At 41.3% G+C, this 25,140-nt stretch overlaps 1 protein-coding gene across 2 annotated transcripts in view; it reads right to left on the bottom strand.

Moving 5' to 3' along the window:
- The window catches only part of LOC122815107 (epsin-3-like), a 544,822-nt gene that overhangs the window by 358,878 nt on the left and 160,804 nt on the right, over window positions 1–25,140 (bottom strand). For both annotated transcript variants that reach the window (XM_044087349.1, XM_044087350.1), the window contains exon 2: window positions 23,054–23,912. In XM_044087349.1, coding sequence (XP_043943284.1) covers window positions 23,054–23,645 — 592 coding nt within the window. In that variant the 5' untranslated portion in view covers window positions 23,646–23,912. The remainder of the gene's footprint in view (window positions 1–23,053; window positions 23,913–25,140) is intronic.

Here is a 25,140-nt window from a genome sequence, read left to right as displayed (position 1 = left end):
CCTGTAATCTGACTAAACAGAAACAAAGAACAATACTATGCAAGCAAGCATGAGGCCATAAGATGCCTAGCTGTATACACCTTTAAGTGGACACAAACTTACTACCCTCCTTTTCAAGCATTTAATAGTACTTACTTCCCAAACTATGCAGGGCTGTACATGACCATTACTGGGTTAAAAGTTATGTTCACCAATCCAATTGCCAAGTCTAGCTTTAACGGTACTCAAAGTGGTAGCATGTTTGACCCATAGTGGTAACTTATTCCATAGGTTATAAGTATGTCAAGTTACAATCTCTCCCTCTCCAAAGCCTTGTTTATTTGTTTGGTCCCTAGTGCAGATTTTTGTAAATACACTGGTTTTGCCAAGAAAGAGAATGTCAAATAGGACTGGATCTTTACTGGAGAACAAAAATTGCAGGTTGAGTGTTAAGTTTGAACCAACGGTTGGAAGGGGGAGATAGTCGGATAGTTAGATCCAGAGTATGTTGACAGAATGGTTAAGGTGTTCAGCTCTGACCAATGCCTTTTTGGAGTTTGCCTCTTTTTACAGTGTTTATGTGGGTTCCTCCCAGCTCTGAAACACATGCAGAGTGGCTCCACATCAAGCTCATGAAAGAATGGAGCTGTGGGCAGCAGCACAGATTGTACATGGTGCCCTATGAGGCCAAGAGTTGTATAGACCAACCACTTTGGGATTCTGTTGTGGTGCAGTATCTTTAAGACATGAGAACACGGATCACAGAATGAATGCAGTGGCAGGGCTAGCCACTCAATGTTGGAAAATATGTCTCTAGGTGATTTGGTTGTGTTGACTAATGTCACCAAATGGGCATGGATATTTGTCAGTGATAAGTGGGTTGAGGATGCCGTTTACTCTAATCTATGCCAGGCACCATGCTAAGGATGGGATGGGTGTATGTGCCCCTATTGGCCAGTGTGTACCTGCCATAAAGCCCAGGAGCATTGGGTGAATAAGCTACTGGCTGGTTGGTGTCCAGTTGCCCAACTTGGTTACCTGGGATTGTGTGTTAAGCAGAAGCTGGATACAAAGCCAATCAACCTGCCAAAGATTAACTAAGAATTGGTATACTCAATATAGATTCACTTACAGGAGAGAACTTGGAAGTAGATGACATGATGGTAAGGAGGAGGCTGGACATCCTATGCATTCAGGAGATAAGATTGAAGAGAAGTACAGCAAAGCCACTGACTTGGGAGTCAGAGTCTACTACTCAGGAGGACAGGCTACAAATTGTGTGGGAATTGTTTTGAGGGACAGGCTTCAGAAGACAGTGAGGGAAATCCTCAGAATTAGTGAGACTCACAGCAATCAGACTCTAGCCTAATGATAGAGCAGTATTCATATTCTCAGCCTATGCCCCACAGCAGGGCTGTGACAGTGAGGAAAAGAATGTATTCACATAGCAGTTAGACGTACTATATAAAGCAGGATGATATGGGAAAGGCAGGACAGGGTGTGAGTAATGCATGGGTCCACATGAATGGGGCAACAGGAATAAAGAAGGAAAGGCCTTTCTGGACTTCTGTCTGGCAAATGGCTTGATAGTAGCCAACAAGTGGTTCAAAAACAGAGGCAGTCACAAGATCACATACCAGAGTGGCCAACATGCAACTCGGGTAGAATTCCTTCTAGTAAGGAAAGGGCAACTGGGGTAGAATCAGCAACTGCAAAGTTATCCACAGTGAAACAGTTGGCTCACAGCATAAACAACTGGTTGCCATGATCAGCTGCAAATATTGGTCAGAGAAGGCTCCAAGGTCAGCAGAGACCAGGCCGAAGACCTGGAACTATTTATGTTCTTTGAAAAATGTAACTTCATGGCTGAAAAGCAAGCTAGCTTTTTCCTATAAAAGAGGTAGAAATATACGAACACAGAAGCAGTGATATATGCGCTTAAATGTCCATTGATCTATACTATATTGGACAAACGTCTCAATGAAGAGTTTAATATAAATCTGTGGAATTTTGAAGACCTGGAAGTTGACTGGAGAGAAAGCACAATAGTTCAATGAATTACTCAAAGCTCTATCACCTCAAGGGGAGGAGGTGAAAATAGGTGGAGTTGAAGAATAGCAGTGCCTCAAAACAATATGTGTGAGGACTACAGGATTGACATGTGACCAAGCCAGGTATGAAAATAAGGTACATGTAGAATGCAGAAGTCCAGGAAGTCATCAAAAGAAAGAATCATGCAGGAAAAGTGGGAGACAGAAAAGACCGACCAGGCTATTAGGCTATTAAGGAACATTGGTTGACTAACAATGAGGATAGGAAAGGAGTTGCAATAGCAAAGTACGAGGGATCAGAGGCCCTCTGACAGCTTCTGGAAGGTGACTCAGTAGATGGCACAAAGAAACTTTATCAGGATTCAAGGCACAGACAGAAAGATACAGAGATAGTCAGACACCCTTCATAAGGGATGCAAGCAACGACCTGTTCACCAGTCCACAGGATATCAAAAGCAGATGAAAGGAGTATTTTCAGTAGATTCTGAATGAAGAAAACCTACTGCCCTAGACACAGCCTACAGTGAGAGAAGAGGAGGAGCCCACCATAGAAGTAATAAGAATCACACTAAAGGAAAATGAAGTCAGAGAAAGCAGCAGGCTCAAATGAGGTCACAGCAGATATGATAAAGATGCTTGGTGTGCTAGGGGAGAAATGGCTCCTGGGGATACTCATAGTAGGGTGGAGAGAGAGGTGTATCCCAGAAGTCTGGAGAATAAGCATACTAGTGCCACTGCTCAAGAACAAAGGGGAAATTCACAATCGTGGGCAGTACAGAGGGATCAAACTTTCATCACATTGCATGAAAGTTCTGGAGAGAAGATCGATAAATGAATACGCTGAGTAGTAGAAAGTAAGATGGGAGATGAGCAGTTCGGATGCATATCAAGATGTAGCACAACTGACCCAATGTTTGCAGTAAGACAGATAGTTGAGAAGAAGTTAGAGATGAATAGAGTCCAAATGGGCATTCCTAGACTTGGAGAAAATATGACAAGATCCCAAGAAAGCTGAATTGGGAAGTTCTGCACTGGTTCAAAGTATAAGAAATATTCACAGAATTAGTGAAAGCTATGTACAAGGACCCAATATCTCTAGTATGAACAGTGTTTGGTCTCGCAGAAGAAAGTTGCTGTATGTAGGATGTGGCATTACAGGCAGATTCTGAGCAAGAACTACAGAAAAGGATAGAGGGAAGGAATGCAAAACTGAAGGCACATGGGATGAAACTTAGTACAGATAAGACTATTGTAATGCCAGCAAATGGGAAAAATCAGAAGAAATGGAGAACTAAGATAGTAGGGAAAATAGTGGAACAGGTCAACAGCTTCAAGTAAATGGGATGGGTGGTTGAGAAGGGACATCTGAATGGGGAGGCCAAAGCTAGAATCACAGGGGCTGCAGCCAACTTGCACAGTGTGTCAGGTATGACACAAGAAGGCCAAAGAAGCTAAAAAATGCAGTCATTGCTACTGTATGGTACAGAAATCTGGCCAGTAAAGGCAGAGCGGTTGAGGAAGCTAGAGGTAATGGAGATAAAGTACCTGAGATGGGAGGTAGGATGCACACTGTGGGACAGAAGAAATAATGAGGACATAAGAGCAGAAGCCAAAGTAGCTCCAATTGTAGAAAAGATCAAAGGCAACAGATTATGGTGGTTTGGGCACATGTGCAGAAAAGCAGAAGACAATCTACTAAAGAATATTTGGGAAAGAAAGGATAGAGACAAGAGGAAATGAGGGAGTCCATTATACAGGAGGATGGACTGTGTGAGAGAAGGCCTGTGGCAGTCAGGCATGAGTGACAAAGAAGGTAAGAGAGTGGTATTGAATAGAGAGACATGGTGACATCTGACTCAACATCCCGATCCCATGTAGAAAATTATAAAAGGGGGTTGATGATAATGATCTTGTACAGTTGCAATGTAATAGGGTTCCTGAATACAGGATTAAAAGGGTATGGTTAAAAATTATTATAAAAAAGGGAGCTGGAAATAATCATTGTAGACTTGAGGGGGGTTTGTATGGCCTGTTGTTTTCATGGGTCAGGGGGATTGAAACAGTACAACCTTCAGGTGATTTTGTCAAACTTATGGCCAAGCAAAGTTTTTTTCAATATTAAAATTATTTATAATTGGGGAGGAGACTAATTCAATGTTTATGTGACTACCTGTTGATAATTCTGCATAATTTCACTTTTCATGGTGTTTTGTAATATTGTTGGATACTCTCATTCGAGTTCCATGACTTAAGAGGTATTGTTGGTGATAAACCCAACTTTTCTTTTAAGAATAATAGGACAGTCAAACAGCAACTGTGCTACAGAGGAAAGGGAGCAGCTTGACATCGGAGTCCCGGAGGTTTGGTAGTTATCCATGTAGATACTGTGAGGCATGCAAACATATTTTTAGTGCGTCTAGCTTTGTGCACCCAACACTTTGCTGCTCTGTTGAGTTTCCCTTTTATGTGGACTGCAGTACTAAGAATATTGTGTACTACTCTAAGTGTGTAGCATGTGATGCCTACTATATTGGGAAAATGAACTGTCCCTTCAGGGACAGGATTTTAGAACATCTACGTGACATCAAGAATTGTAAGAGTATCGGTGCTTTGGCTAGACATGTAATTGAAGTAGGGGGAGATCATTATTTTAAGGTTTTTGCTTTAGGAGGTAGTACCAGAGGGGAATAGGGGGTGGTGATTTGAAATGCAAGACAGAAGCATGCGAACAGAAATGGATTTTATTTTTTTAAGGCTTAAACCCACCCAGGGATTAATGATATGGTCTCACTAAAACCATTTTTAAAACAGAGACCACTTAAACATTAATACCATATGAACATTTTTAATGTTATGATTGTATATGTTCATTATGCTTCCTACTTGGATCAATTTGCATTAGGGACGTATTTATTAGATACTAGTACTTCAAATGTTGCAATTGTTTTTTACTCATTAATTAAGCAACGTTTTTCATTGGCTATTACTGCTTTTTAAACTGTATTGTGTCAATGTGCTGTTGTCTGATGAAGTGGTTATCAACTGTGAAAGCGCTTACCTTGTGTGATTAAACTTTATTTTTTTCATTTGGAGTTTTTATTTTCTGCTGCCTTGCTGGGACTGAACTTGTGTTTTCTATATATTTAAATATTTTCTTGTTATTTGTTCCATATCTTGGTCATTGGTTGTTTGCTTACTTTCTGTTATGACCATGCCTGCCTAAAGATGCGCTCCATTTAATACATATGATTTGGGAACAGTATTTTTATTTAAAGCTAGTGCATTGCACTTTTTTGTATTTAACTTGAGACAATTTTCAGTACACTGGGTATGTGCATATTTTAGACCTTGCTGGAATTGTTTCATTATCAGTGGATGAGGGTAAAACAGTACCCAGCTGGCAATCATCAGCAAACCTGGTCAACCACACTTGTGGGTTATTGGAGTGGATACCTGCAAAACTAATGCCAACCAGGAAAGGTTTCAATTTTACATTCAGAGAGGGTACCAGCAACTATCACAACATGGGATATGTTGCATAGCCAATTTACAATATAGCAGATAAAATAGGTGTTTACACTAAGTTTGTCTAAATCTTTTAACCATACCAGTATGGGGGATTGTGTCAAAAGCTTTAGCCAGATTGGGAAAGGCAGTGTGCACTAGATGACCACTGTCCACATCCTCTGAATCTTTTTCAACAAGGTTTACTAGACTCATGAGGCAGGACCTGACAATCACAAGAGCAAACTGATTGGGATTTAGATCAGTTAGGTTGTGGTTTTGCGTATAAAACTGGTAGCTGGTGATGCTGATGGGCTTACAATTGTTTGGATCTGTAGAGGGGCCACACTTATAAGGGAATCACAGGACCTGCTCTCTAGACCTCAGGCATAAACCTTGAAGATACAATGACGTGGAAAAGTTTATGTAGAGGCTCAGATAGTACATACTTGGCAGTGATGAGAATGTAGCCTAGTATGTTGTCTGATCCTATGGAAGTATTACTTTTAGCCTTGGACAGGGACATTACCGTATACAGGTAGTGACTTTTCTATTTAGGTGTTGGCAAAAGTCAGAGATGAATGTGGAAGCCCTCAGATGGGTCCATTTGCAGGAATTTTGCACAGGTCATCTACAAGATGAAGTAGGTTTGCCCTGGTGAAATCTCTAAAGACAGTCCTATTTGGTGGTGCGGTGTTACCAATGGGCAAGGTGATAACCGATTTGTGGTAAGATTTAACTAGGGACGAAAAGATGTGGGTTGTAGTACAGTTAGGGGTTAAGTTTGCAGTTTTACAGTTTTCTACTCTAGGGAGCTGGAATTAAGAAAGTCAAGGAAAGATTGAGCATATCCATTTTAGAGGTGGAAGCATGCCATTTAATACATGGGTAAGCAATAAGGTAATTAGTTTGATATTTAACCCCTCAGAGGTTAGGGTCAATATCCATAGCCATCAGGGGACACTGATGGGAATCTGCAGCTAGCAATGAAGTAATTATTGGATTTTTTAATGTTGGATTGGATCTCCATGTTAGGGTTGTGGGTAATTTTGACATAAGGTGATGGCATTTCTGACAAATATGGGCACTCTCCCAGAGTTATCCGATGGCCTAAAGGCTTTATGGGTGCTAAACCTTGGTATAGGGGGAGTGCACTCACTGCACTGAAACCATGACTCAGTAACTACAGAAATATAAATGTATTCTAATTGCAGGAGGGCCTCAAGTTCAGGCATCTTTCTATTTTGACTCCTAGCATTGAGTAGTGCCCACCATGATGCTGTACTACCTGAACTTCTCCTTGATTATATCCCTTACACTCAACAACTAAATCCATTGGACAGCATCCACCTATGCAGACAGTCAATTCTCTATGTAAAATTATAAAACAGCGTTTAAAGCCTTTCATTAATTAAGACCTTCACAAGTCCATTTGTATCCAACACATCTGGAACAAATATTTATTAAGAATAATCTTTCCGAGTGCTTCAACTCAAGCTACTATAGCCATTAAGGGGAAGAGACAAACAGATAAGTGGAGGGAATCCAAACAAATGTAACCATTTTCCTACATTTGAGAGAGGGCAAACAGCTATCCTCCAACATACATACACATCCAACAATTAAAATCCAGTACAAGTGAATCAAATACATTCATCCATACTGTTCAATGTCAGTACAACAGTCACCTCAACAGTTCCCCATCTTGCACACATAGGCGAGAATCAGCTCTGCCAACACACAATTCTATTTTTCCAGAGCACCAAATGAACTGGAAACCACAAACACAAATATTTTAACGTCCAGACACAAAGATTTTAACGTCCAGACACTGAAGTATTAAAGTTTACTTCCTTTTTGGGGCCCAACAGAAGTAACGTATATGGTTCTTATCCCCTTAAGACATACAGGAAAACACATCAGGTTTATTATCCATCTGTAAGCCCCCCTCCTTCCATAATCGCCCACCAACCAGTGTTGAGAACTGACAACTTTATCATGCAAGAAAGAGCATTGATAATCTTGTCAACTAAATTTCCAGCCTATTACACACTTTCATCATATGTAACAATAACATTTCCCTACAGATATTACCATTTTATTTTATTATTTTACATTGGTTTACTAGGTTTGTGCCCGGACTCCAGTGAACCATTTACAGGCATAGTCTGGGCAAGTATATTACAACGTATTAAAGAGCTACAATTATGTATAGTGTAATACAGAGATATGTCAGTCTGTCACATTAGTTATGTGTTCCCCTCTAAGTTACCTCTCAGCCTCTTGGCACAAGAAATCTGGATGATGTCTAAAATAATGGGGGACAAAGGACCAAAAATAGAGACAGATTTTAAATATTCTCTTAGAAACTTAGATAGAGGAGTAACAGGATTTATCTTAGCATGCATTTTCTGACGGATATGAACTCAAACTCAAATGGATATCCTTAAAGATTTCAACCTTTAGTGATTTTCTAGAAAACCACAAATTTGAGGAAAAGACCAAAAAAAAAAAATATGGACAGTTGAAAGGTACCTCTCTAACTCGTTCATCAGATGGTACCGAATTCAGCCCCCCTCCCACAAATCAATGAAACAGCAATGTCTGTGTTCTGTATTCCACATTTCCTTCATATATAACCACAAGCAAAAAAGTGATATTGGGAAACAACTGAAAAAATCTTAATCACACACCTCTGTGACCCACAAAAAAAGTGAGCAACTGAGTGATTCATACAGTTTCAGTTCCGGTCTGCTTTTCTAGCTGCCAAGGCTACCTTCTGCCTGTGCTGCATTTCATATTTAACACGAGGAACTATTCTTGCACCGTCTGCTGCCTCTGTGGTTATGCATCTTGCGAGTAGCCTTCCTTCAGTAATTCACTGAGTTGTGTCACTGCTTGCTTGACTGAATTACACTTGCCTCTTAAAACTAGTTTTCTTGTTGACAGTTCAAGGCTTCTTGTCAGCCTATAAAAGGATTATTTTACCTCTTATGGGAAGGTAATTCTGAAAAGAATGAAGTGCAACATTTACATTTCTGTAACTTACATTTACACATTTTACCAGACCTTCAAAATGCTGCAAGTTTTACCAGGCCTTCAGAGGAAGCAGACAACTTGGATCTTTTAGTACAGAAGTCTCCTATTTTACCAGGATACAACATTGCTTGAATGCAACAACTGGTCTTGGATAAAAAAATGATGCGCATTCTTTCTGTTTTAGTATAGCTTGCTTGTAAACCAGCCCAATCAACCAACTTTTCCTTCACAAAAGTCACACGGTGTTCCCCTTTCTCCGGGATCATAACTGCTCAAGTGTTTTTCCTTCAACTCCGTATCTTCTTGTTTTATTTATCCTGCAACATCTGCAGCTTTGTCTCCAAATTAGCGCACTATCATCTTATTCTTCTTTTGTGAAGGCAGAGATGGCATCCCAGTGCTTGTTCAACACTTCAGCATCCATTTTAAACTTTTTCTATATAAATTATTCAACTTACAATTGAACCTTTTGAGTTTAACCAAAATTGTTTCCAACCATACCTTTGGAGATTCACTAGATTCAAATATCCCCCAGTTTTCACCAAGGGCAGGAGCTTTGTTTATCCCTTTTTAACGATGCTATAGTGTCTAAAGATCAGTCTCAAATTATCCAAACAGAATGTGATAGCTGCTTCTATTTTCACATAAAATAATGACTATGTGAAGAACAGGATTTAAAAAATGACATCACAACAAGTGCTCTCATCCTTCCTGGTGTGCCACTATGACTGGTGTTAGTGAAATCTACTTTGGATCAGAAGCTTTCATGCCTTGGATTTTACATTTTGTAGCAGTATTTTAAGTATAATTTATGCAACAGTTGCTTTCATGGACATACCTGTTCCCCCTTTTTATTAGTGCATGTACTTTTTTTTAGGAGAAATGGGCATGTCACTATGCACAAGTCCAATAAATACATACATACATACAGTTATGATTATGGGGTCCCAATGGCAAAGACATGCACCCTAACAATAGCAACCTTAATCAAATATTAATGTTATCTGGGTGCCTGATCTTTTGAGTTTATGTTCTTTTTTTTTTAATGTTTAACATGTGAATAAACCTAATGGCATATGCCACTGCTGGAATTGAAAATACATGTATAATGCCAGGTGTAATGACATAGGTCAAAGTAGTCATGTGAGCAATGCCACGAAAACAGAGAATTAATGGATTTTTGTGAATAAAACAAATATCCCCTGCAAATCTGTAAGCAGCTTTTTCATTCTACCTGTGCATCCAGAATACAATATGACTCATATGTGTGTACTAGGCTAATGGGCCTGGGGCCTTTACAAGCCTAGCCCATAGGAATACCCTGGCATCATGCCACCCGACCTTAGTTCCCAGTGTCTCTGTCGAGTAAAGCCACTGGAGTGATCCCCGGGGTGAATTTTCTATTTCCCATCCACTCATCAAGATTTCCCTTGAAGAGGGCCAGTGAGGTGCTCTGCTTGACATGTATGGGAAGTCTATTCCATAGCATGGGCAGTCTTTGGGTTATGAACCTGTCCCTTTAGCATGTTCTGTTAATTGTGGTAATGAGGTTGAGGTCTCTGGAGTGTGTGGTGTGGAGAGATTGGGATTTCTTTAGATGTAGCATTTCTAACAGATCTGAGTCAGACGTGGCTTTGTAAGTCAAGCAGAGATCGCCTCTAAGTAGGCGATATAAGACAGAGAATAGTTGAGTGTTTTTAGTCTGCCCATATAGAACAAATGTTTAAGGCCTAGATCCTCTTTGTGAGGTACTTTTGCGGCCTTCTCCAGTTGTTGCAGGTGTTTAGTGAGGTACATGTCAAATGGGGCATTGTACTCAATGATTGGCCTAATGAAGGAAGAGTAGAGGGAGACAATGACCTCTTCCTTCCTGGATGTAAAAACCTTAGTAATGAGATGTGCCACACAGAAGGACTTTCTGACCACGGTGGCAATGTGGTGGTTAAAAGAGAGGTTGCTGTCAACCTGTGTTCTCAGATCTCTTAGAACACCTTCTATGTTCAGTGGACTACCATCGATGTGGTAAATTCATGGGAACTGGGTTTTTCCCAAAGGGGATGACAACACATTTTTTGGCATTGAGCTTAAGGTCATGGTTCTGACACCAGTTGTTGGTCTCAGTGAGGCCTTTCTGTAGGATGTCAACATCACTCGGGGAGTTAATAATAGCTCCCAACTTGCAATCATCTGCGAACTTTGTCAGCCAGAGTCCCTTCGTGTTGACATGGATTTCAGAGAAGTAGATACCAAACAGGAGAGGACTCAGGACCAAACCCTGTGGGACTCCACTCGTGACTGGTCAGTAGTCTGACTTGGAGTTGGCTACTTTCACACTCTGGGTTCTATCTGTGAGCCAGTTTGCAACCTACCTAGTGATATAGGGGTTGATGCCTTGCTTAGTGAGTTTTTCTATGATTCCTGAGTGGGGAATGGTATTAAAGGCCTTGGCCAGATCAGGGTAGGCTGTATGAACCACCTTGCCTTCGTCCACAGCTCTGGTGACTGACTCAAAGAAGTTGACCAAGATCAGCAGACATGATCTTCCCTTCACAAAACCAAACTGTGTGTGATGGTAATTATTCTAGAAATGTAACCACTTCTAAGTAGGAAAATTACTTCATCCTTCTCCACCTATGGAAAGAGGGGAAAAAAGACAGGTGGTACTGCAGTCAAATGGTTTCTATTATGAATTCATAATAAACATTATGAATAAATATGAAAATACCAAACTTGTTGTAGATACACATTACATTAGTACGCAGTGCCCTAAGACAGCAAGCAAAGATAACAGGCTTAAAATATTCGGCAGAGTCCTTGAGGATTTTGCATAGACACTGCGAAACCAGTCACCATGAGATTTTTGCCCCAAGATGACATTGTGCTACCATCAGCTGATGCCACTCAATGTAGCCCTCCAATAAAACACCCCAGCTGCACCTAACATAATAATTATGCAGAACTCCTTGTCTTCAGCATTTAGAACTAAGGCCAGGAACCTGAGGCACATAACCTGTACTAAAATCAGCAGCAATAAAGCAAATGTCCAATATTAAAATGCAAACTAGCCAAGTATCACAGCAGAACAAATCTGTATGTATATTAAAGGAAACAAAAGGCCCTAGCTACTGCATAACTACCAAATGTTATAACAAATTTAGATGGACTTGATGGATCATTTTGCAGGTGACATTTCAGTTCTAAATTTGAAAAAAAACTAAATATTCAGATACTTAAAACTAAAATGAGAAAGTTGTCACACAATAAAACTGTCCAAATAAGCAATGATGTCACAATAGGTGGACATTTAAGTTTAGTGCAAACACCAATATCAATCAAGAGTGCAGGATAAGAAGCAGATTTGTTTTCTCCTGATGACTATCAGACTCTTTCTTGGACAGTTATTCATTCTTCATTGGGTGAGAGCTGACTAGGGTCATTCATCCAAGCAGCAATCAATGATGGTTCAAAGTTTTTTCACATTCTCCCCAACACTACAGTACATACACCCAGCGAGATAATGGGTGACGGTCATACAGTGGGTCTATCACTTTCAGAATGGGTGTTGACTCCAAGTAGTCCTGCCACTCTCCCACAGCATGAGTGGTAGTCCCTTCAGTCTTCACCAGGCTCACAGCAATGTGTTCCTCTGAGGACACCCAACCTCCACCCTTGCCTTTTGAGAGGTATGCAAGCTATGTGCCTTCTCTCTTCCTATACCCTGCCTGGCACCCCATTGTCTGGGCTACTACATTGTCTGGGCTACTAACTGAACTCTGGTTGCCTACCTTGCAATAAGGGCTCTATCCTTCTGTGCCAAAGAGCCAGGCTTAAGAAACCATTAAGGATGGACCATAAACTCATGTGTGGAATGACTGAAAATTTTAGTAACAAATGCTGATACTTACCATACAAGTGGGGGCACAAAGGCTAAGTGTTGAACATACTGCACCGCAGGTAATGAAGACAGGAGTATAAATTAAGGTCATAGCATCATGTATGGCTTTAGACTGTATTAAAGTAGCAAAATCCAACACCAATAAAGGTAGAAGAAAAGTAAAAAGAGTGGAATTGTATTTCTTCAGTGTTTAGTTCTTGTGCTATAAATTTTTGGGTGGTGCTACTTCCCTGAGGAAATAAGCATATTTTTGGTGTTCGGGAAGTACTAGGCAATCAGTTTAATGATCACTGCAAGCCTATCCCATCAGCTATATTCAGAAATTCTATACAGTCTCAAGGAAGATAACACAAGACAGACAGAAAAGAATTTCAGGGTGCCTCTCTAATGATCTAGGTTTACCCTTGATGATGGCCACACTTGGTCTGACAGGGAAGTTTGTTGCAAAGGTGAGGAATATGCTGATACAGAAGTTTTACCATACCAATGTGCATAGCTCTTAACTTAACTTATTTGCTCAAGAATCAGGGAGAAAACATGAAAAAAAAAGAGTGGGTAAAGCCCCCAAAATGAGGGAGAATATTTAAATATTAATCTAATTCACTTAGAAAGCTTAGAACGTACAGTTGTATAAGAACTTACCACTACAGTAGATGTCCTACGTTTCACTGTTGCAGTATTCTAATATTGATGGGTTCTCTCTCTGAGGTAACCTAATGTCTCTTCAGTGTGCCAAAGCCAAAACCTGCTATGCACTTGTATGTCTGGCATACGGCCTAAACCTATGGGTGTAGGAGAACTTAAGCAGACAGAGGAGTGCAAGATCCTTAGTCTATATAAAGCCGGGAGACCCTGGAGAAGCCAGAGTAAACAGAGCAAAGAAAAAAGGTCAACTAAAAGAAGGGGAGAACAGCAGATTCCCCTCTGCAGAGAGATTAGTACAAACAGCAGGGATGAAGGAGGGAAGGATTCAAGTACTGCAACAGTGATCAGTAGGACATCAACTGTTACGATAAGTTCTTACACAACTGTGCTATAGCCTTAATTATTACAATACTAAGGGGAGATTCCCAAGCCTTAAAAGTTGGATATGGTTGATGTACTGGAGACAGGGAAGTGGTCTACCAACACAGAAGTACAAATCTCGCAAAAGGCATCCACTCTGTACTGTTTTGTAAAAATGTGTAGAGAGGATCAGGTGGCTGCTTCAAGAATGGTTTCTGATCCAATGCCCTTGAAGACACCACAAGAGGATACAGCTCTGGTGGACTGTACTTTCACAGCTGATGACAGGGACTTGTCATAGTATGGCCAACAAAAAAAAAAGATGGACTTTGGAGATCCAGTTGGGGATTGTCTGTTTAGAGACTAGGTTGCTCAACTTGCTTTCCTGGAAGAAACAAAAAGCTGGTCCATTCTTCTAATGTCTACCCTTTATCAAGGAAAAATCAGAGTTGTCTGTGCACATCAGGGAGTGGAGAAGCCTCTCACTCCTAGTTTGGGTTTGGGAAAGAAAGTAGGTAAATGTATAGCCTGAATGGTAGAGAATTAATTGACAAACTTTGGCATGAAAGACAGAGTTAGCCCTAAGAGGTACCCTATCTTTAAGGAAGATAAGGAAAGGAGGTGTGGCCATAACGGCTTGAAGCTCAGAAACCCTTTTGGCAGAATGGACACCAGTAAAACATTTTTTCAAGTAGAAACATTTACAGAGGCAGAAGCCACTGGTTGAAGAGATGCCAAGGTAATATTTTCAAAATAAAGTTGAGATCCCAGCAGGGTGGGATAGCCCTCCTAGGTGGATTTAAGTGAAAGCCCCCCTTTTAGAAACTGTTTGACTTTAACTCTTAAATGCAAGGGGAAATCACATGGCAAGCAGGCATAAAAGGTAGACAAGTGTGGCAGAAGAATAGATCGGCTCAGTTTTGAGTAGCTTATGCAAGTAGGATAAAAATGTAGGGGACCCCCACCTGGAGGGGGTTATCATTCTTGCTAAGACACCAGATAGTTTCCCACTTCCTGGAGTGCCTGAAGAATGTCCTCAGAAAAATGGTGTCTGAAAGGAATTAAAATTCTTTCATCCATAGTGCCAGGCTGAGAAGATGTAAGATGGGATGAAACAGAGAGCCATTTTTCTGCACAAGTTCACTTTGTGAGGTATTTTTCAGTGATGGCCCATGACTAGGTGAAGAAAGGGGACCCAAGTGCTGCCTGGGCCAGAATGGAGTCAGCAGCAAGATTTGTTTGTCTGTCACATTGTTGAACACATTTACGTCTTGCACTTATTACTAGCTAGAAAAGGCACCCACCAATCTAAGCTGGTATAGACAAAAGGGACAGAAACACAGAAAATGTTAATTAAAGATGATTACAATATAATAAAAAAGTATCTAGAGATATTGCATTAAGATGCATTCTTATGCAGCTGTGTTCAGATCATAGGGTAATAGGACGTTACTAGGCTATTGGCCCTGAGGCCCTTATAAGCCTAGCCAAGAGTTTAGCACATGTTTAGACAATTCAGCACCCAAAGCCCCTGTCTAGCAGGGACACAGGTGGAATCACATGGTTGTATTTTCTGTTTCCCATCCAGTTATCCAGGTTGCACTTAAAATGGGATAATGAGGTACTCTGCTTAATGTGGAGAGGGAGATAATTGCACAGATGGGAGAGTCTCTGGGACTCGCATCTGCCCTGCCAACAAGTCCGATTGATATCACAGACCAGGTTGAAGTCGTGTGCACAGGTTGCTCAAATGGAGCTTGACTTGCAGATATGCAGCAGTCCCATCAAGGTGGGGTCTGAGATTGCTTTGTATGTCAGACACAGGACACCTCTGAGGGGTCTGTATGAAACAGAGTAGAGGGACAGGGCTTTTAGTCTGTGTAGGGTAGCTGTTGAGGCCCTGGATTCTCCTGGTGAGGAATTTCTGTGGTCTCTCCAGCTGCTGGATGTGCTTTGCAAAGTACATGCCAAAGGGGTTGTTGTACTCAATAATTGGCCTTATAAGGGAAGAATGCAAGGATGTTATGACCTCTTTGTCCCTGGATGAGATACCTTTACTTATGAGCAACATGGTGGCCAAAAGTCAGGTTGCTATCATCCTGGATGCCCAAATCCCTCACTACTGATTGCATGCTTAGAACGTTGTTATTAATATGTGGGGACGTCACTCTCCACAAAGGGGATGATGATGCATTTTTTGGCATTCAGCTTGAGGCCATGTTTCTGGCACCAGTCATTTGTTTGGGTGAGACCCTCTTGGAGAACGTCCACATCACTAGGGGAATTGATGACAGTGCTCAGTTAGTAGTCATCTGCAAACTTGGTCAGCCATAGCCCACTGGTTTTGGCCTGAACCTCAGAGAAGTATATCCTGAATAACAGAGGCCCCAAGCCCGATCCCTGGGGTACACCACTCATTACGGGTCTACCGCTTGAGGTGGCTTCCCCTATTTTGATTAGATGGGTTCTTATCAGTGAGCCAGTTTGCTACCCATCTGGTAAGATATGGGTTGATGCTTAGTTGAGACAGTTTATTTATTATGCCAGAGTGGGGTGTTGAAGGCTTTGGCTAGATCAAAGTAGGCGGTGTGCACTGTCTTCCACATCCCCTTGACAAAGTCAAACTGTGTGAGGTTGAGAGTTTGGAGGTTGCCAATATCCCAGTTAACGAGGTCCATGATTATCCATTCCATGGCCTTGCAGATCAGGCTAGTTAGGCTGATGGGTTTATAATGTCCCAAATCAGTGTACTGTCCACCTTTGTGTAAAAGGAGGACAGTGGCTGTCCTCCACTCAGCTGGGACAAAGCCAATACTCAGGCTTTGGTTGAATAGGGTGCTTAATGGTGTTGCAAGTTCATGCCTAAGTTCATGTAGGATGCAGCCTGGGATGTTATTGGATCCCATGGAGGCTATATTTTTTGCCTTTGAGAGGGCAGTGATGACCTGTTCCCTAAAGATAAGGGGTGAGGGGCAGGTACTGGAGGTGCTCCGATTTACTGATCAGGGGGGACAGAGGAGTGAAGTTTTCGCTGAATCCATCAGCCAGTAGATTGGCTAGATCTACAGCATTTGTGTATGTGATGTCCTTGACCACCAGTTCTGAACAGATCTGGATGCTTCCTTTGAGATTGCAGACATATGTGAAGGCCTTATGACTGCCTCTAGTAGATGTGGCCAACTTGGACTCGAAGTTGGCTTTAAAGGATTTCACTAGTGCTCTTATTTGGTTGTTCAGGCTAAGGAGAGATTGCTTCCAATTGGGCACCTGCTCCTTTTTGGTCCTGGACAGCAATTTTTTCCTTTTGTTATATAGTTTATTTACTGCAGATGTTCACTAGACAGGTTTACTCTTCCTTGCGGAGAATGATTTTTGTCCTGTCGGGTATTCCTGATTCCATGCATCTATATAAATGCTCATATAGTACTTTGGTGTAAATTTGGACATTAGTGCTAGTTCCTAAAGAGGGGAAGGAGGCTGTGAAGCTGTTTATACCATCCCTCAGGAGGTATGGATCAGCTTTGGAAAAGTCTTTTTGTTTGTCCCTACATAGAGGGGGGGTCAGGGAGATGGTGATTTCAAAAGTGACAGCTTTATGGTTGGATCCTACCAGGGAAGATGATACTGTAGGAGTGCTGCAGTGGTTACTCGTGTTGGTTAATACCAAGTCCAAGATATTATCACCTCTTGTGGGGGCATCGACTAGCTGTTCCAAGACATTTGCATTGATAAAATTGAGGAATCTCTGGGCATTTCTGCTCCGGCATGAGTCATTTTTTCCAATCTATAGTTGGGTAGTTAAAGTTGCCCAGGATCAGGGTAAAGAGTTGAATCTTGATAGATTCAAAGAGGTTCAGATAGGTGGAGTGGGCATAGAGTCAAATCCGGGGGCCTGTAGCCAGCTATGATTTGAATAGGGGTCTTGTCAACGGTTAACTGCACCTGTAGTGTCTCCTGTGCATAATACTGTTTGACCAGCTTGGAGGTGTGTGTGTCTTTAATATATATTGAAACGCCACTTCCTTTGGCTTTGCTGCCCACAGTTTGGGCTCTGAATGTATGATAGGATGAGTAACCAGGTAAGGCTGGGGTGCTCTCTGCAGCTTTGAACCAGGTTTCTGTGACTGCACAAATGTTAGTATCTTCCAGGGTTAAGAATGCTTTGCAATGAGTGCAATTTCATGTTTAGACTCCTAGCATTTAGCAGCATGACCTTCAATTTGTGTTTTGTTGGAATTTTAATGTTGGTAGTAACGACCTCATGACTTTTCCTAAAAAAGGCACTAGGGGGAGGCAAGAGCCTTTGCCACAAGCTGAAGCCCAAATGAGACAGATGCAGGCCATCTCTAGCAAAGCATTGTGGTTTGTTGATCATACCTTCCCAGGCTGTCAGGTACTGGATCCCCCAGGAATGACACCAGAAACTAAGCCAACTGCTAAAGTCAATCATTTTCTGTTTGTATCGAGGCATCATTCTGGGTGATGGTAGAATGCGGTTTAAGGCTAGAGACATACTTGCCTGGGACACGTATTCAGCGAGCTCAATCATGTCTCACTACATATAGTCAAGGGAGGTACATCTCAAGTCATTCACCCCAACATGGACTATGACCGAGTCATAGAAGTAACTTCAGCTTTTTCTGATACTTGTTCTCTAAAGTGTTCAATTGCATCTTTTCTACTACATTTATTACTGCTTGTTTTTAGCCTGTTTAAATTGTGTTAATCTAAGCCTCTTAACTCATTACAGCCGAGTGACGTCTCCAGGTGTTTATGCAGTTACCTCCTACTGCTCCTCTAGGCATCAAATATTGCCCGTTCATGTTTGCATTAATAATTCCAAAACCGTGCTACATACAAGGTATCAGAATATTTTATCTTGAAACATACATGATGGCAAACACAACTGTATTGATATATGACCTCTGTCAATTAGTATTTGTTAGAACTGTAAGGTGATAACTTCATTTTTTTAAAGGCTGAAGCCACACCCACTGGGAGTTAAAGGTACACACTCAGAAGAGCTGTAGCGGAGGGAATCCAGAAAAGATGCAATTGAACACTTTAGAGAACAAGTAGCAGAAAAAGCAAGATGAAGTAATAGAGTAGGAGGAGGAAACACAAATACTATAAGGCAGCACAATCTTCAGATTCTGTTCTAAAACAAACAAGGCACTGAACAGACAGCATATCATTTGTTCAATATCAGAGAGCCCTGAGGGATCTATTACTTTTCCCAGCGGTGTGGATTTCACTGCCATGCTTCATTTATCACTCAGTGCAGTTTACTCATACATGAGTAGTTTATAGTTACATTTAAAGCATCGTCTGACCTTTTTGTTATTGTTCTGACTCCATATTTGTAGTACCCGTCACACCTCACTCACACCCAGCCATTCACCCAGCAGGCAAGATCCCTGTAGCCTATTTGCTCATTCAGGGGAGATCCCTGTAGCCTATTTGCTCATTCAGGGGAGATCCCTGTAGTCTATTTGCTCATTCAGGGGAGTCGAGGGTTGAGTGGCAGGAATGATGCCATTATTCTTTTTTCGGGGAATTTTTTTTTGGACTTATGGCTTTCCATTTTCTCCATGCATCCCCACTGTATTTTAAGGAACTTACTTGCAGCAGATTTCTGTAAAGAGAATGTATCCCCACTGTATTTTAAGGAACTTGCTTGCAGCAGATTTCTGTAAAGGGAGTGCATCCCATTTTCATAAGAGATATCCTTTTAATAACACTGCTCCTTTGAAAGCAGGATATCTCCAGCAATCCTTCTCTCCACCAAGGGATTCTACACAGTTCATACCCTGAGCCATATGCTCTTGAAGCCACTCAAAAAAATAAAGCCAGAAGCCATCTTGGCACTACTCTTGCTCTCTCTCTCTCGTCTGGCAGATCTTCAGTCAAGTCTATATTACGTCGCCAAAAAACCTTTCCAGCAAACACCACATCATTGACACGTATTTAGCAAAATTCACTTCCACGATTTGCTGAATACATACAGGGCAAAGATGTAGTTGGTCAGCTACACAAGTTTGCCCTTTTCTCCACTGTAGTGTGAGTGGAGTTGGTATATTTAGTTAGGGGTGTGGGGGGTGCAGCCCCCCACATGGGTGGGTTTGGTTTAACTAGGATTTAGGTCCTTTGGGTTGTGGAGAAAGTATTTGTTTGCCCTTTAAGTTTTCAGCGAATTGCGGAAGTGAATTTTGCTGAATACTTGTCAATGATGTGGTGTTCAATCACCTGGACTAATCACACCCAATGAGAGCAGAGACAGTCAGAACTATACAGTTCTACACCACAGAGCTGGCTAGGTATAATCTGATGTTACTTTATGGATTGTAACAGTTTGTAATACACTTCTTAAGATGCCATAATTAAATACGTTATATTTTCAATGTACAGCTATACTAATAGTGACAGAAAACTGTACAGTACTCCTAACCTCTTTAGGGAGAATGTACAAGTAATAATGCCAGCAAGGTCAGGTTACTGGTGAATTATGAACCACCGGAAAAGTTTGGAGGTGGGACACTACAAGTGGTGTGCTTCATGGTCTCTGAAAGACCCACTATTTGTCACTGACAATTGTCCTAGAAGATATTAGTACATTTATAAAATAGTTTTTTTTACTTTTTTTTATTATTAGCATAAAATATTTCCACAACCAGATGTTTGAAAGTTAGTGTAGGATATATAAATGTTTATGGAAGCACTTTTAGATATAAAATACAAAGACTAAATAAGTCAGTTGTCTATTCAAGGCACTACTTACTGGGAAGTAGGTTACTGCACTCAGTGTAACATGAAGTACAGTTGCAGGATAGTGATTTAAAAAACAGATACAAGATAGATCCTTAAAGTTCTAAGAGCAGTAAGCAGCAAGCACAAGTTAAATGTTTTCAAAAATCTGTAAACGTTTTCAGAAAAAAAGTGTAAAGCTTTTGTAGCAGCAGTCTACAGTGCCACACTATCATACAGTACTGCCCAGTGAAATGCAAATCAGTCAAAAAGGTCTACTGAAACAGTTGGCTTGCATTACTGCAAAAATAAGTTTGTTTAGTTTGTGCAGTAGGGGCAGACCAACTGCTTAATGAAGCTTTCAACTGTATTTAAAATGCACATTTTGCTAGGCATACCACAAAGGAAGAAGCAACTTTTGTTGACTGCCCTGCACTATGTGAATTACATATTGCAACCTTACCTTGTGTTGTAAGGAAACATCTTTGGTAACTGCAATTAACAGGTATTTCTGTCATGTTTAGTTATGGCTTTGATAGGGGCTGCAATTACAAGGGGAAAATGTAAGATTAGAGGAATAACCAACAGAACCAAAACGCTCTCCTCAAAAAAGGACGCTAATCTGGTGGTCCCCTGCCATAAATAAACTCTACAACAGGAGGAGGAAACTGATGCGGAATAAGGTGAAGTCCCAAGACTGGAAAAACTCCCTTATCAGCCTCAACAAAAGGGTGAGATCCCTCACCAACTCCTCTAAAGCTAGCTATAAAAACAGAATTGCAGCAGATAGTAAAGACAACAACAATGCCTTCTATATTTATGTAAAGGATCTCCACGGCAATACTCAGATTTGCTCTGAGCTACTGCACAATGGTAACTCCTATACCGAGCCAACAGATATTGCCAATACCCTGGCTGACAGATTCAGTGCTAACTTTACCCCTCTACCCCCCCCCCCAAAGGACCAATCACAATACCAGTAGACTGCCAGGCACCCAGTATTACTTATGCACATGTTAAAAACAGCACTGTCCAAGGCCAAGACTACAGTTTCTATGGGACCTGACAATATCCCTGGCTGTGTTCTACATGAACTACAGAGTGAACTGGCACTGTGTGCCCTGTTCAATCACAGCCTCATCTCAGGCTTTGTCCCTACTGAATGGCGCACTGAATGGCGCACTGCTACGGTCATCCCTCTCCACAAAGGAGGAGCGACTACAGACCCCGGTAATTATCGCCCCATTAGCCTGACGAGTTTGATATGCAAAGCTATGGAATGCATCATCATGGACCTAATAAACAAGGATATATGGAACCTCCAAACTCTGGATTCTACACAGTTTGGTTTTGTGAAGGGTAGATCATGCCTGCTCAACTTGGTCGACTTCTTTGAGTCAGTCACCAGAGCTGTAAATGAAGGCAAAGTGGTTCATACAGCCTACCTTGATCTGGCCAAGGCCTTTGATACCATTCCCCATAAAGGAATCCTAGAAAAACTCACTAAGCTAGGCATCAACCCATATATATCACTAGGTGGGTTGCAAACTGGCTCACAGATAGAACCCACAGTGTGAAAGTAGCTGACTCCAAGTCAGACTGCCGACCAGTCACGAGTGGAATCCCACAGGGTTTGGTCCTGGGTCCTCTCCTGTTTGGTATCTACTTCTCTGAAGTCCAAGCCAACACGAAGGAACTCTAGCTGACAAAGTTCGCAGACGATTGCAAGTTTGGAGATATTATTAACTCCCCAAGTGATGTTGACATTCTACAGAAAGACCTCACTGAGACCAACAAATGGTGTCAGAACCATGGCCTTAAGCTCAATGCCAAAATATGTGTAGCCATCCCCCTTGGGAAAAACCCAGTTCCCTTGAATTACCACATTGATGGTAGCCCACTGAACACAGAAGGCATTGTAAGAGATCTGGGAACACAGACTGACAGCAACCTCTCTTTTTGTCACTGTGGTCAGAAAGTCCTTCTGTGTGGCACATCTCATCACGAAGGGCTTTGCATCCAGGAAGAAAGAGGTCATTGTCTTCCTCTACTCTTCCCTCATTAGGCCAGTCATAGAGTACAATGCCCCATTTGGCATGTACCTCACTAGACACCTGCAACAACTGGAGAGGTCGCAAAAGTACCTCAAAAAGAGGATCCTAGGCCTTAAACACTTGTCCTATATGGACAAAGTAAAAAATCTCCAACTATTCTCTCTCATATCGCCTACTTAGAGGCAATCTCTGCTTGACTTACAAAGCCATGTCTGACCCAGCTCTGTTAGAAATGCTACATCTAAATAAATCCCAATCCCTCCATGCAACACACTCCAGACACCTCAACCTCACTACTACAATCAACAGAATATGCTGGAGGGACAAGTTCATAACCCAGAGACTGCCCATGATATAGAATAGACTTCCCATACATGTTAAGCAGAGCACCACACTGGCCCTCTTCAAGGGAAATCTTGATGAGTGGATGGGACATAGAAAATTCACCCCGGGGATCACTCCAGTGGCTCCACTTAACAGAGGCACTAGGAACCAAGGTCAGGTGGCACGATGCCAGGGTAATCCTATGGGCTGGGCTTGTAAGGGCTCCAGGCCCATTAGCCTAGTACACACACCTATGAACCTATGAATAGAGAGTTTTTTTTCTGATGGCACATGGATTCAGTGCAGTAAATAGACACTGTACACCTCTGGAATAGTGTGTGATCTGAGGGGGTTGTCATTTCAGCTGTAAACTGGCAAAACAATACCTTCTAGTTAATTTCTACTCAGGAGATTCAATCTTGAGACCATACAAGTGATTACATCAGTGAGATACTTACATTTATAGGATGATGGAGAGCCTCTTGACCTTGTGCAGTCATCTGCATAAGCAGAGTACAAAGTGGGTTGACTCGATGCACGGGGAAATGCATCCTTATGACTTGCACTGGTTCGTGAACTTATGCTACACATTCGCTCTTTTGTTTTCTGGGCATTGGCACGCTCTTCCCTCAGTCTTTCTTCATCTTTCAATAGATTTACTAGCTGCTTGGCTTTCTCACGCACATTAATTCCCTGATCCCTTCCATCCTTATCAATGTACTGGAACTCCTTCAGTGTCTGGATGGCATAGATATTTTCCTTGCATTGTTGGGCCACTTTGTCTGAACCAGTCTTTATAAGGTAATCCAAGAGCATGAGTGCTTTGTATACATGTCGCCAGTTCTTCCCATGGTCATTCAGTCGCTTCCATATCATCCCCATAACCTCAGTGAGTGTGCAGGTGTTGAAAGTCATGTCTGAGATTTCAGACATCAGGGTTGTTGGAGGCCCCCAAGGGTCATTAGAAGTTGCCTCACGGACCTTAATCTCTGCATCAGTATAGTTATGGACCACATTTTTCATTTGCCTCCTGAGAGCTGAGGTAGTCATTGTTCTAAGAAATTCTGCTTTGTGCTTCTCAGAAGAAAAAAATACTCCAGTTCTAATGGAAGATAGCTGCACAAGCACGGATAGTTCAGTCAACACAGAGCTGAGGTAGTCATGTTTATCTTTAAGGAATTCCTTTCTATGTATCCCAGAAGAAATCAGATTCCAGTTCCGATGGGAGTAGACTGCCACACCAATAAAAAGGATAGTTCAGTCAATGCCTGCTGAAATGCTAGGCACAATGTGGAATTTGCCACTGTGTACATTTATCTGCAAAAAAATTGAAAAAACATGTAACTGGTTACACACATTAATTCATTTTCTCATTACACTCTTACAGCTATGAGATGTATGTCAAACTCATAATAAAAAAAACATGGCTAGTTAATGCATAAAAAAGTAACACAAATATTTTAGCATTTCAGAACCAATACCACTAAGCAGTATATGCAGACTACAGTGGTATGCAACTTCAATATATTGTTATAATGAGATTTTTTGACTTTATTACTTTGTTTTTAATTGCAGGGCACTACACAAGGTAAATGGTGATGCACCTTAGAGAGTGCTGGAGATAAGACAGCATCATAGCAGTAATTATCAGCCTAATGAAAGTGATGTCAGTTAACTTGAAAGTCTGTAATGCTATCATCTCACAGTGTCGTTACATCCATGACTAAAGTCTAAAAGACCTTAGTGTAAGGCGATTTAAATCCTGAAAAGACAGTACCAGGCATTTGTTAGCCATAAGCTGCTAGTTTCTCATCTCAAAAGTTCACACTCAGAAGTTTTGATTAATATGTGTAAAAATGCATACTGCAATTAGTTGTCAACTAGCAGTGCCTTAAGTCACATGATGTAGTCCCGGAGCTGTTGCAGATGTTTTCACAGTATATTTCATTCAGCCACTTATTAAGAATGTGGGGGATTATGACTGGGTTTCAGATCGTAACAAACTTATGTTTTTGAGAAATTAATGCTAACAACTGACCTCTCAAGAGGTGAATTTTTTGGTATCCATAGTGACAAGACCTAAGCTGGTACCATGGAGCTTCGCCTGCTGTGATGTACTACTAGCTACAGTGAAAAACAGTACATGCAGACAAAGTTTTACAGCTTTGAAAAGTGTGCCAACATTTAGGAGCAAAGTGTACCAATGGTAACAAACAGCTTTAAAAGCTGCTGACACACTGTAGTCTGCCTTTTTTGTGCGACAATGTGAGCTTTTTAAAGTTGTTACCATTCCCCAGTGCTGCTCAGTGATGCACGTTGTCTATACTCTAACATGAGACTATAGTGTAACAACTGTGAAAGGTAATAGAGTATGTCAGAGATGAGCATAACAAATGGTGTCCTTTTCCCGATTTTAAGGCACAATCAGCAAGCTCCACATACTATGTATTTTTAATGATTCTTTTTTTTTTTAACAAACATCTTTATTAAATTACCACATATGACAGACAATCTTATATTTAATAAATGAAAAATAAACAAAATG

Source organism: Protopterus annectens, chromosome 11.part0 (assembly GCF_019279795.1).
Source record: "Protopterus annectens isolate FY-2018-M chromosome 11.part0, PAN1.0, whole genome shotgun sequence".
Taxonomy (NCBI): domain Eukaryota; kingdom Metazoa; phylum Chordata; order Ceratodontiformes; family Protopteridae; genus Protopterus; species Protopterus annectens.
This window is presented reverse-complemented; position numbering and strand designations above follow the sequence as displayed.